The sequence below is a fragment of the Pteronotus mesoamericanus genome, unplaced genomic scaffold, assembly GCF_021234165.1.
Source record: "Pteronotus mesoamericanus isolate MK-2021 breed Mesoamerican mustached bat unplaced genomic scaffold, CSHL_Meso_final contig_20, whole genome shotgun sequence".
NCBI classification, from domain to species: domain Eukaryota; kingdom Metazoa; phylum Chordata; class Mammalia; order Chiroptera; family Mormoopidae; genus Pteronotus; species Pteronotus mesoamericanus.
Genome location: NW_026555085.1, coordinates 64,919,681 through 64,933,130, shown reverse-complemented (window position 1 = coordinate 64,933,130; position 13,450 = coordinate 64,919,681). Strand labels below are relative to the sequence as shown.

General features: G+C 36.8%; 1 protein-coding gene across 1 annotated transcript in view; it reads right to left on the bottom strand.

Moving 5' to 3' along the window:
- The window catches only part of RPF2 (ribosome production factor 2 homolog), a 29,352-nt gene extending 16,281 nt beyond the window's left edge, over positions 1-13,071 (bottom strand). Inside the window, exons 1-4 of the mRNA XM_054568896.1 lie at positions 12,981-13,071; positions 10,875-11,007; positions 7,849-7,886; positions 3,292-3,331 (exon numbers count right to left, since the gene is read on the bottom strand). Coding sequence (XP_054424871.1) covers positions 3,292-3,331; positions 7,849-7,886; positions 10,875-11,007; positions 12,981-13,003 — 234 coding nt within the window. The 5' untranslated portion in view covers positions 13,004-13,071. The remainder of the gene's footprint in view (positions 1-3,291; positions 3,332-7,848; positions 7,887-10,874; positions 11,008-12,980) is intronic.
- Positions 13,072-13,450: the final 379 nt, after the last annotated feature.

Sequence of the window (13,450 nt, the reverse complement as noted above, 5' to 3'; positions counted from 1 at the left end):
TCAACTTTTCTTTATTGGTTCCAAGATTCCCTCAAGTGCGGGCCCCTAGTGTGGCTGTCACTCATTCGCGTTTAAGTAGAACCGAGCAGGGCAAACAACTACCCACTTGCCTGTCCGCTCCTCATGTGGAGGATGCAGAGCAAGAAAAACCAAGAATTCTAGCTCTGTCATTTACAATGAAATCTAGTTAACCTTTCTGAGAATTAATTTTATCACGTGTATATCAGGAATAAAAATATCCCCTGCAAGTCTGCAAGGGCCACATGAGTTGTCGTATGTTAAAGTAACTTATACTGGCTCTGGCACAAATTAGGTGTTCAAAAAAAGTTTTTTTAAATGGCCAAATTAATAAAAATGCTTTCTTCTGCTTTTTCACACTTTCTCTTTATGACTAACACCCCAAGCTTTCCATAAACTACCTTTCACATATATACTGGCTTGGCCAAAAAGTTTGTATGGTTTTTTTCCTGTAAGATGGCTTTAGTTACCTTTAACTTCATTCAAAACAATTTTGTTAGATTGTATGTGACAACTGTCATATCATCTTGCATTTAAAAAGAAACATCAAAATTGGTGAATTTTTGTATAGCCATTTTGATATTGAAGATAGAAGAAAATACACAACATTTTGGCGCAGTATCCTTTACTATTTCAAGAAAGGTAAACATTCAACTGAAATTCAAAAAAAGATTTGTGCACTGTATGGAGAGGGTGCTGTGACTGATCCAATATGCCAAAAGTGGTTTGTGAAGTCTTATGCTGGAGATTTCTCACTGGACGATGCTCTCCAGTTGGGTACACAAGGTGAAGTTGAGAGCAATCAAATCAAGAGATTAATTGAAAGCAATCAACCTTGTACCATGCAGGAGATAGCCAACATACTCAAAATATCCAAATCAACAGTTTTGGTGAAAATGAAAAATGTCTTTTATTTTATGGAAAAAAAAATATGGACTTTGTGGCCAACCCAATGTAATATCTCCCTCTGTTGTTCTTCTCCGTAAAACCCACTTTCTGTTAAGTCTAGAGCAAAGACTGTCAAATTACCTGCAAAATGCCAGATAGCAAATATTTTAGCACTGTTATATGCTTTAAAAAAAAACACCTTTAAAAATATAGAAGTCATTCGTAGCTAATGGGCCTCACACCAACAGGGATTCAGCCTACAGGAAATATATTTGCCAATTCTTATTCTTTTTTTTTAATCCTTTTATTGTTTGGTTTTTGGTTTTTTTTTTTTAAGAGCGGGGAAGGGAGGCAGAAACATCGCTATGAGAGAGAAACATCCACTGGTTGCCCCTTGCATGCTCGGGCCACAACCTAGGTATGTGCCCTTACCAGGAATCGAATCCACAGCCTTTCAGGCTACGAATTGATGCTCCAACCAACTGAGCCACACCGGCTAGGGTGTCAACTCTTAATTCTAAAGCACAATTCTAAGACCATAGTGTAAGAAAATTGGGGTAGGGAGGGCAGGAAGAGGAATTCAACCACGTTTGCAACATGACCACTGCTTCCATAGCCATTTTGAACTTAGAGGTCTAAGATTTATTATTGCCCATGAGATATCTCCTATCTCCAGAGGTAGGAGAACAAAGAGGACATATCATGATATCAAGTGTAAGAAAAATTACATCAACATTGGATTGAAAAAGAGTAGCATAATCAATAAAATACAATAAAAAATAAACATAAAAAAAGAAGTAAGGAATGCTACCGATTCTACAACATAAGAGCATTGCTACAAAGTGGTCACTCAACTAAAAGGATCATAGTTTCACAAAACAATACTAGCCTTTGATAAGTGATATATGGAACAGATACAATTCTGGGTTAGACCCTGTGTTTTTACACAGACCCTCCAGCAAATGACTGTGAAAAACCCAAGACTTGCAATAAAAGTAATCCGGTAAACACTGAATATTAATTTTGCTATTTTTCTTCTTTTTTTAAATTTTATTTTTCAATTATAGTTTACATTTCAACATTATTCTGTATTAGTTTTAGGGGCATAGCATAGTGGTTAGACAACCACATACTTTACAAGGTGCTCCATACCCCCCCCCCTCACTTCAAGTACCCACCTGGCACCATACAGTTACTACAACATTGTTGACTATACTCCCTGTGCTGTACTTTGAATCCCCATGGTTCTTTTGTACCTACAAATGAGTACTTCGTAATCCCTTCACTTTTTCCCCCTAGCCTCCCAACTCCCCTTCCTATGGCATCCATCAGTCTGTTCTCTGTATCTATCTGTTTCTATTTTGTTTGTTTGTTTACTTTGTTCTTTAGATTCCACAGATAAGTGAAATTACATGGCATTTGTCTTTCTCTGTGTGGCTTATTTCACTTAGCATAGTATTTCCTACGTCCATCCATGCTATCACAAACGGTTAAGACTTCATTCTTTTTTATGACAGAGTAATATTCCACTGTATATAGCTATAACTTTTTTGTCCACTCATCTACTATGGGCACTTGGGGTACTTCTATCTCTTGACTTTTATAAATCATGTGACAAGCCCATTTTTTTTCTTAATTTTCATTGCAATTAGTTGCCACATTAGCATAAGATGTTCAATGTTGGTCTTCTAATTAACTGAGATTCTAATCAAAGCTCTCTTTTAAATTCACTAACTAAAAGAAGAAACAAGCAATGGTGTTCCTGTCCAGAGAACATAATTACATTCTGATTCCTTTTATAAAGTCAATTTAAACAGTTTAAACCACGTACTCCCTTAAGATATATTTAAAAAAGAAACCAGTACAATCACATACTGAAAGTCCACTCATAATTCACTATATACCACCTTTTACCATCTGATTTCATTCACTAGGCTTTTTCATTTCATTGAGGTTGTAATACACTTAAAAAGAAATTTGATTAACTTTAGTAAAGCAACTAACAACTGTTAGTAATTAATACATGTAGAGTGCCTTGTTCTAAAAATATCCAAAGACAGATTTTTAAAAATCAAACTTACTTTAAAAGAACAGACTCATAACAAGCTTCCTTTTGACAATCGATTAATTACGCACTTAAAATGCAATTAAAGTTTTAAAAATTCTACCAAATGACTTGCAAGCAGTGGATAATACATACTAGTCACAGTGAAATGTAAGATCTATAGTCCTATTTTAAAAGTATTATTTCTCCTCCATTTTACATCAAAATTCTCTCACACAGGATTTCTAATTTTAAAAATATCATATATTAGGAGTACTAAATAAATTAGTCTGAATAATCACTTACATGCTCTTTTAAATCAGAAAGTTTTTCATACTTACCAATGATGTCTGATCCTCAAATGGTCTTGTAATATTTTTCCTAAAAATATTTTTAAAAGGTGAGTCATTTTAATAATCTTAAAAAGCAATTCACTCATAACAATATATAAGTAAATATAATTTTATATTCAGATGATCAAAAAAGATATTCTCTCATTCAAATATTTATTTAGTGGCTATTATGTGCCAGGCTCTGTTCTAGAAGCAAGAGATACCATAATACATTTCAAACAAAATCCTTGTTTTCTTGGATATTACATTCTAGTAAAAATATTAAACTTCAAAAAGTAATAACGGTGGTGCCAAAAATAAAATAGGGTGTTCTTTCAGTGTGAAAAGTGGAAAATGACCGAGCTGAGACCTGAGACCCTCACAATTTTTGAGCTTAAGAGTAGGAAGAGCTTGGACTAGAATAAGTAAAGTTTCTGGGGTAAAAATAAACATAGATTATTGAAGAAAGAGAAAGAAGGCAAGTGTCACTGGAGCTGAGTGAGCAAAGAGATAATGGTGGTTAAAGATATGTAGTACCTCTCTGGACAATGTTAGGCAATGTACACATTAAAAGAGGAATAGGAAGCACTACAGAATTTTAGGCAGAAGAGTAATGTCAATGAATTCAAATTTTTCTTTTTCTTTTTTAAGATTGTATTTATTTATTTTTAGAGAAAGGGAAAGGGAGGGTGAAAGAGGGAGAGAAACATCAGTGTGTGGTTGCCTCTCGCGCACCCCCTACTGGGGACCCGGCACACAACCCAGGCATGTGTCCTGATTGGGAATCAAACTGGCGACCCTTTGCTTTGCAGGCCGGCACTTAATTCACTTTGCCATAACAGCCAGGGCCAAACTTTCCTTTCAAAGGACTGCTCTGTCTTCTATATGAGAAGGGAATGTAGTATGGTAAGAATGAATGGAGTCAATAAGCTATAAAGTAACCCAGAAAGAGAAAAATAAGTGGTAGACTGGATTACAACAGTAGAAGAGATGAAGAAGCAGCAGGTAGAGAAATGGAGAACATACTATCTTTCATGCAAAAGAGAAATAAGAATATATACCTTTATTTGCTTGAATGCATAAAGAAATTTTGGTGAGATACATAAAAGAAACTAATGACGGTGGTTGTTCTGGAAAAATGTGTGTTACATTTTCAGTGTATAATTTATGATTTTTTAAAAAGTATTTTATTTATTTATTTTTAGACAGAGGGGAAGGGAGGGCAAAAGGGAGGGAAAGAAACATCAATGTGCAGTTGCCTCTCGTGCACCGCCTACTGGGGACCTGGCCCGCAACCCAGGTATGTGCCCTGACTGGGAATTGAACTGGCGACCCTTTGGTTCACAGGCTGGCACTCAATCCACTGAATCACACCTGCCAGGGCTAATTTATGATTTTTAATCATAAAGTATAAAAGTTTATGATTTTTATGGATTTAAAAAGAAAATTATATATACATGATCTCAGTTTTGTTTAAATAAAGTAACTGTACAGATATAAAAATGGGGAGAAATTATGTCAAAATGTACAGTGCTTATCTATGTGTGATTTATCCTAATAATGTAAGATAAACACATTATTACTTTTATAATCAGTAAAAGTATTTTGAGTAATAACTAAGAGCAATTCATAAATAAGTAAATATGACCTGCTAGAAACATGGAAATATAAGTTAAACAAAATATCATTTTCATTTTTTAATTAAAAAAATAAAATAAAACACCTGGTGTGTCTGGTGTGGCTCAGTGGCAGGCCTGCAGACTGAAAGGTTGCCAGTTCGGTTCCCAGTCAGAGCACAAGCCAGGTCCCCAGTTACGTGCATGCAAGAGCCAACTGATGGATGTTTCTCTCCCTCTCTTTCACCCTCCCTTCCCCTCTCTCTAAAAAAATAAAATAAAATCTTTAAAATAAAAAAAAGTAGTAAAACAAAAGTAGGTAAAGGCCCATGAAACTTTTATATTGCACCCTGTCAAAAGGATAAACTTTACAAAAACCAATGTTAATATGCTATATTGGGCATGAAGCTATAACCTGTAATCTCATGTTTAAGACCCTCATGTAGGAACTAATTCAAAAGGTAACTCATTTGTGTAAAAATGGTCACTTTAGCATTATTTCTAAGAACAAGAAAATGAAAAACCTAAATCCTCCCACCTCATATTAAGGAATAGTGAAGTAAATTTTAGCATAACCATTTAACAGGCATTATACTGGCATACTGAAAGGGCCAAATGGAAAAGGCTTGATATACAATCGCATAAATGGAACACAGATAAACTTTTCATTCATTTTGCTAATGAAAGCATATAGACACCAAAAGCTACATGTTTTGTGACTCCATTTACATGACATTCTGTCAAAGGAAAGACTGTAAGGACGGGAAAAAAAAAGTCATTAGTTACAAGGGGGAGAACGGGAGAGAGCTATAAAAGAGCACTGCACAAAGGAATTCTCAGTATAATGCACTGTTTCTGTATGACTGCAGTTGCAGACACAACTCAGTGCCTCTGTCAAAACCCACTAAATTGTACACCACAAAGAGTAACTTTTACATACATAAATTAAAACCACTACCAGGATGCGGTGGAAAACCCAAAATAGAATACAAACTGTAATAAATGACCCTTACACAATGGAGGGGGAAAAACAAAAACAAACAAACAAAAAACACCTAAGTTACATTGGAAAGTGGTATTTTGGTTGGATAACTTAAGGTTAAAGATATAAAAAAATCCTGTACTCTAGTTAGTACATTATTTATTATTGGGTTAGAAAATCTGAAACTATGTATATACTAGAATTATACAAATCAGTAAATATATTGTAAATAATGGAAGCCAGTTTCCTTACTGTCAGAAGTAGTTACAAACAATAAAAGGAAAAAGGCTGAAATAAAGTCTGTGGTACTGGATTGAAAGTATCATTATGAACTCAGGGTTTTTAAATATATAGGGTGGGGCATAGTAGGTTTACAGTTGTTTGTATAGAAAATTATAATTAATAAATAGTAATACAAGAATAAACCCTGTTTCATGTACTCACAACTGGAAACCTATTTTTGCCCCACCCTGTATAGCTAAATATAAACAAATGGAGATGTACATATATGCGAAGGTTAATATATAAAATATGTATTTGTAAAATCTGCCTGCTGAGAGGACCTAGAGACAGTGACATTCCAGTAGCAAATGAGCACACTTAGTGCCCAGATCTTTGTTCCTCCAAGGCTCCATGGAGAAGGGGCTGATTCCACAGCTGTGGCAAAGAAAAATACAGGATGAGCCTGGAGCATCTTGGGGTCCCAAAAAGTAGGTACTCAAACAGGGTGCATGTTGAAAGGGCATAGGAGCCAACCTGAAAGAGATTTCAATGGCCAAATGTAGAATAATTTAAACAACACAATAAAAAATAATAGCATTGGATTATAACCCAAAAGAATATAGTAAACATCCGTCAGTCCACATTGCTATAAATAACTAACTAAACAGAGAGAGGGGACAGGTTTTCCTTACAGAATTCCAATTAATAAATATAGAAGGAATGAGGAAAATAGAAAACTACCATTAGACCACGACAGTAATCACTGCTGTAGACCAGATTCACAGATGGATGCTAAAATTAATAAGCAGGAGCGTAAGGAGAAAAAGGATTATTTGCATAGTCTTTGGATAGTCTCAGAGTATCTCCTCTAAACTGTACCTTACTAATTACAAAGAGAAAAACAATAACTTTATAGTGGAGAAACCCAGCAGACACCTCTTTACCCAAGGTTAATGCCACCAGTGTAAGACATTATCATGTACTCCCTGGTATGATTTTCTGAGAAAAAGCACATCACGTTGGTGGTATTCTTGCCAAAAATGCATAACCTCAATCTATTCATGAGATACTTAAGGCAAATCCAAAATGAGGGATATTTTACAAAATAACTGATAAGTGTCGAGGTCAGGAAAGATAAGGAAAGATTGAGGAACTGTCACAAATTAGAGGAAACTAAGGAGACACGACAACTAAATGTCATATGGGATCCTGGTAGGGAAAAAGGACATTAGTGGAAAAATTGGTCCAAACTAAATCAAGTCTGCAATTTAGTTAACATTATTGTACCAATGTTAATTTCTTATTTTTGATCACTGCATTATTGTTACACAAGATAAACATTAAGAGGATATGGATGAAGGACATATGGGAACTCTACAATTTTTGCAATTTTTCTTAAGTCTATAATTATTTCAAAATAACATATACGCTACTATTACATCTTTGTAAGAATACTGAATACATATGAAAACAAACTGGAAAGAAATAAATGAAAAATACAAATAGCTACATGTAAGGAACTACAGTGTTTTTAAAAAACATATTCCTTGTGTGGAGCACCCATGCACAAAGCCAAAGTAGGAAAGGACTGATGGAGGGAGGTGGGGGAGGGGGGCAGGGGAAAGCGGTGGTGGGAAGGTGGAGACAAATGCATTTGAACAATTAAAAAAAAAAATTCCTAAATCTTTCTTAAAGTAGTGGTAACTTTTATAATGAATTAATATAAAGTAAAAAAAAAAAACTTACTTTTTATACAGGACTCCATATGGCTTTTTCAGTGCATACTGTAAAACATAATTTAGAGCTTTCAGTACAAAACACATTTGGTAAAGCAGAGGTAAAAATAAGGCATTGTTAACAGTCATTATACAAGATTACTCTGCTCCCTAAATCCTATTCTGATGTCTTCTGCTTGGCTCCCTTTTGATCACATATGACAACTTGCAACATAGGCTTACTACTCTAATTTAGCCTGGACTTAATTACAATTTTCTATGCCCTTTCAATAGTCTATCCACAAAAATTCTACCTACTCCATTCTTTCCAGGCAAACAATTCCAGAGTAGAAAGAGCAGAAGAAAACAGAAAAAATAAATCCTATCAGGAAAAGCTGAGAGAATTGAAATAATGTCTGGAAATAAGAAAACTGAGACAGTCATTAATGATGACAATCAGAATACTGATTGTCAGTATTAACACAGCCAGTTTAATTAAACACAGCCCTTTAAAAAGTTCCTGTTATTCAACCTCCTTTTCATTTTACTTCCTACTTATTTTCCCCCATCTACTAATAATATTCTTATTATCTATATGGTCGGTACTTTTCTGCCATAGGGAATAACAAAGATTTAAGGCATACCCTTGCATTAGAAGAGGTAAATGAAGGAAAATAATGAAAAATAAGGTGAAATGAACATTCATTAACTATAGGGCTAAGTTGGTTGGAGCACCGTCCCATGACTGAAAGGTTGCAGGTTCAGTTCCAAGTCAGGGTACATGTCTGGGCTGTGGGTTTGATCCCTGGTTTGGGTGCCTCAGGGAGACAACCAGCCAATGCTTCTCTCTTCCATCAGTGTTGCTCTCTCAAAGCAATGAAAAAATGCCCTCAAGTGAGGACAAAAAAAGAGAGAGAGGGAATTCACCAGTAAAATCTATCTTTTTACTAACACTTATGATGATTCTTGACCACATTTCGCTGCCTCAGTGGAATGAACATTACCACATATTCCTTTTTTTTTAAACTGATTTGGGAGAGAGGGAGGGAGGGAGAGAGGAAGAAAACAACATTGATCTCCTATTCCACCCATTCATGCATTTAATGGTTGATTCTTGTATGTGCCCTGACCAGGGATCAAGGCCACAACCTTGGGGTATGGGGACATCTCTCTAACCAACTGAACTATCCTGCCAGGACCATTACCACCTAGTTTTGACAACTCAAGAGCCATCAGTATGAGTGTTAACTACAGTAATAATCTGTAATATTGTGCTGTTCTTGGATATTACTTAAATATGTAGGGTTACTGTGTTGAAAGGATATTGGGAGAACAAGAGCAGTATCCCACCAACACTATGACATTTCAGACAGATAAGAAGAATGAACAAGTTAGGTATCTGAATTAACTACTGTGTTTAAAAATCAGAGGGAGTTTAGTCAAGTTTTAAAATCTATTCAATTATTTAGTTGATTTAACTCCAAGAATCCATCTGCCATACTCAAGTAACCTGCTACAGACTATGCCTTTCACTCACTGTTTAACATTTACTGAGCAACTACTACGTGCCAGACACCTGGCCAGACACCAGGCTATCGAAGTACCTAAAACTTTTATCTTCACCATTTAAATTCCATGTCCTAAACTGAACATACCACTTCCCCCCACCCCAACCCTGCTCCACATGACATATTCTTTAATTGGAATTATCGCTCATCAGACATCTAAGCCAGAAACCTTGGAAGTCATACTTTTACTCACACACAAACTCTTAAGCCCTCAACATCTATTCTCTCTGATCATCTCTCATTTTCAATGTCACCACTGGACTCCTGATGCTCTTTACCTGACTGACATCAAAGGCTTAAATACTTTCCTACAGTTGTTTCAACCCTCTTCAGTCAAGTTGATTAAAGGATCAGATCTCTCACCTAAAATCTTTCATTGGGTCCACCGAGCTTTCAGAATAAAGCTCAAACTCCGTATTATTATCTTATTCCTGCCTCTTCTAGTTTTCATCTAGCCCAGTCTTTTTTCACCTTCCCAACTATTTTCATTTCCCCAAAGGCATCATGCTGCTTCACACTTTTCTTTCTTTCTTTCATTTTCTTTCCTTTCCTTCAGATTTATTTATTTTCAGAGAGGGGAGAAAGAAAGGGACAGAAACATCCATGTGAGAAACACCAACTGGTTGCCCTTCATATGCACCCCAACTGGGACCCAACCCACAATCCAGGCATGTGCTCTGACTGGGAATCAAACCCACGTCCCTTTGGTTCCCAGGCCAACCAACCAAGCCATACCAGCCAGGGCCACACTTCCTCTGAGCAAGCTTTTTCTCAGCCTTGGAAACCTTTCCCTTTCTCACCCAGATCTTGTTCCAAGGCTACCTCCCATCCCACCCTGCGCACGCTTCCAGCACAGCACTCAATTCACAATGCAATTTCTACTTGTCTCTCTCCCTCACTAAGCTCACTGAAGGAAGAGACTGTATTTCATCTAACTATTAATCCTCAGCACCTGGCACAATAACTGCTCCTGGTGAAGGAATATACAGTAATATGCAGTTACTTTACTTTACAAATTAGATATGTTCCTTAATGTGGGTAAACCATTTTAAAATCAAACTACTTTAAGGAAAACCAGTAGTCAGTGACTCAACAAGGCAAATAACCTCCAACTTGAGTTTTTCTCCAAGGCTAGCTGTTTTTCAGGCTAGGATAACTTACCTATGTATATATTTCTCTAGCAGCCCAACTCATTTGCTGAAAATTTCCTAAAGTCATTCCTAAAATGATTTCAAAACCATTTTTTTTTTTAATTTTAAGATTTTATTTATTTTTTAGAGAGAGGGGAAGGGAGGGAGAAAGGGAAGGAGAGAAACATTAGTTGGTTGCGTCTCCCACGTCCCAGCTGGGGACCTGGCCAGCAACAGAGGCAGGTGCCCTGACTGGGAACTGAACCAGCTACCTCTCAATTCTCAGGCCGCACTCATTCCACTAAGCCACACCAGCCAGGGCTCAAAACCATTTTAAAAATAAGTACATATATACATACCACATCTCTAAGTACTTGTGTAACTGTTAAATTTGCATTTCCCCCTTTAATTAGCATGGCATTTTTAATATTTTCACTTAGTTTTGGTTCTCTCTTCTCAAGGAATCTCTTGGCCCTTTTCGTTTTGGGTTTTCTGTTAAGAAAAATCACAATTTATAACAACTCAAAACATTTTCCTCATATTATAAAACCATAACTTGGTTAATGTGCAAAATCTTAAATATCAACAGAAACATTACAAAACATTATCAGTTAGGATTAACCACTAAACAAAAATCTCACTTTTTAGGGAGATAATTAGTAAAAAATATTCAGTTATTTCTGTTAAATAAATTTTATTAGCTTTTGAGTTTTTTTTAAAAAAGGGCTTTCATTTTAATATTCCCAACATTCTTTTATTACTGCTTCTTTATAAACCTTTTTTTATTAAAGGAAAGAAAAAGAACTCAAGTGAATACTGTTGCTATTTTTACTTCACTGTTTTTTCTTCAATCTTAAGAGAGTCAAACTAACTATGTAACCTACCACAAAGAACTGCAAACTGACTGCTGATCAACCTGTGGGCAGTTACTAAACATAAGGAGGCTCATTGTTGCTATCTTTTCTCCAGGTTTAATACCACAATGCCTGCCAGGAATTATACACTATCCCACTCACATTATTGTCACCAAAGGGGACACTTTATTTAGAGAGTCACTCTATTAAGGCTTAACTTTCACCAAGACCCTATGGGACAAGTTCAGTCATTATTTTCATTTTGTAGATGAGGCACCTGAGGCCACAGAGGTAGGTTGCCCAAGGTTACACAGCTCGTAAGTAGCCAAATCTTCAAAATGAGCTAGATTTTAAAACTCACCTAGACCAATCACCCTGCAACATATGACGGGAAAACAAATTTATTATTCTGAGTTTATAACGTGACAGTAGAGGTAGAATGTGTTTTACACTTTTCTGTTCATGAAAAGAACTTCACCTCTGCTTCCACTACAGTGAGATCCTACTTTTCCAACAGTTCTCTATTTACTGAAAGAATTCCTCCTCCCTTAAATAACTATGACCATCCCTCCTTCTTCCAGTCCTGTGGACACTTTAGGGAGGAGGGAAGAAAACCAAGCAGAATGTACACATACTTTGGTTTACCATGCAAAAATTTAAAAATTCTCCTCCAGATAAAATGCCAAGTATATATAAAGCTCCTAATAATTTATTGGTTAATAAAGACATTATTAAATCAAATCAAGAGATATTTAGTGTGCCCACACGGCAATATAAATGCTATATGCTCTACCTTCAATGTAGATTGTTACTTCTCACTAGCAACAAATACAAGTAACACCTTATGTTTTATTTGTTATTTGTTTCCCAGTTAGATTGTAAACTAGTCTTACTCATCTTTGGCATTCCCCACATCTAGAGAAATATATAGCATATGCATTTTTTAAATTTCTAAATTAACGACTAAAAGAATGCTTTGTTGTTCACATGTTAACCCAGGTAAATCAGAAGAGGGGAACAGCAAATAACAGCAGGAATATTTAGGAGAACAACAAATATTTTTCATATTAATTTAAGGATAACTGAGGGAAGTGTGCATGGTTGGGAGGAAAAGAAAAAGCTAATACGCACTTTTACGTGCTTTACATACTTTCTCCCAACAATCCTCACAGTTCTTTGAGGTACGATTATGAACGGTATTTTACAAAGCGAGGCTTAGGGAAATTAAATGATCCAAAGCCAAAAAGCTTAAGTGGACGAGCCGGGTTTGGCATCTAGAACTGTCAGACTCCGAGGCCTGTGCTCGTAATCCCCCACTCTCCCACCCGCTCCTCCTTCGGAAATCCCACCATTTCTATTGGGCTTGTATAAAAAGCGGCCAATACCTCTGGGCAACCTCTCCCCCCATCCGCCCACCACCGCGGCGACCACGGCGCGATCCAGAAAGGCCCAGACGATTGGACTGATCGACCTCCACCCCGTTCCGACGGGCTGGGGGTGAGGATGAAGAGTGGTAACCAGGGGCAGGGGGATGCAAAAGCTACATCATTCCTTTCCTCCACAGAAGCCCCTCTCCCAACATTCCCCGCGGCAGGGAGTCAGCGAACTTACACAACTTTATCCAAAGCGTCCATCGCTACCGCTACGAGAAGTGAATGACCACACGTGCACCGCGCGATCACTACGAGGGAGGTCCGTGACCCGGAACAGGCGGAACGGGAACTGCCGTGTGATGCCACTTCCGGGGACCGGCACGCAGGGTACGCCTAGAGGCGCTAGCGGGTATTTTGGATGGAATCCTGTTCTCTTTCTTTGGATACGGGTTTTCGTGGCGCTTCTGTCCTGGAAATCGACGTATTCGGGAACCAGGTGTTCTGGAACTCCCCCAGGATAGTAAAAAAAGTTGATAGGTACTCATGTGATTACTAAAAATAGATCAATGTGAGGTGTGCATGAAAGTACACTACTGATTGATTTTTGTTCCAAATTTTTAATTGCTTATATATTTAACATACCCTTAAATTTACCCCCCTAAAGTGTACAATTCAGTGTTTTTTCGTATATTCAGAAGGATGTGCCAC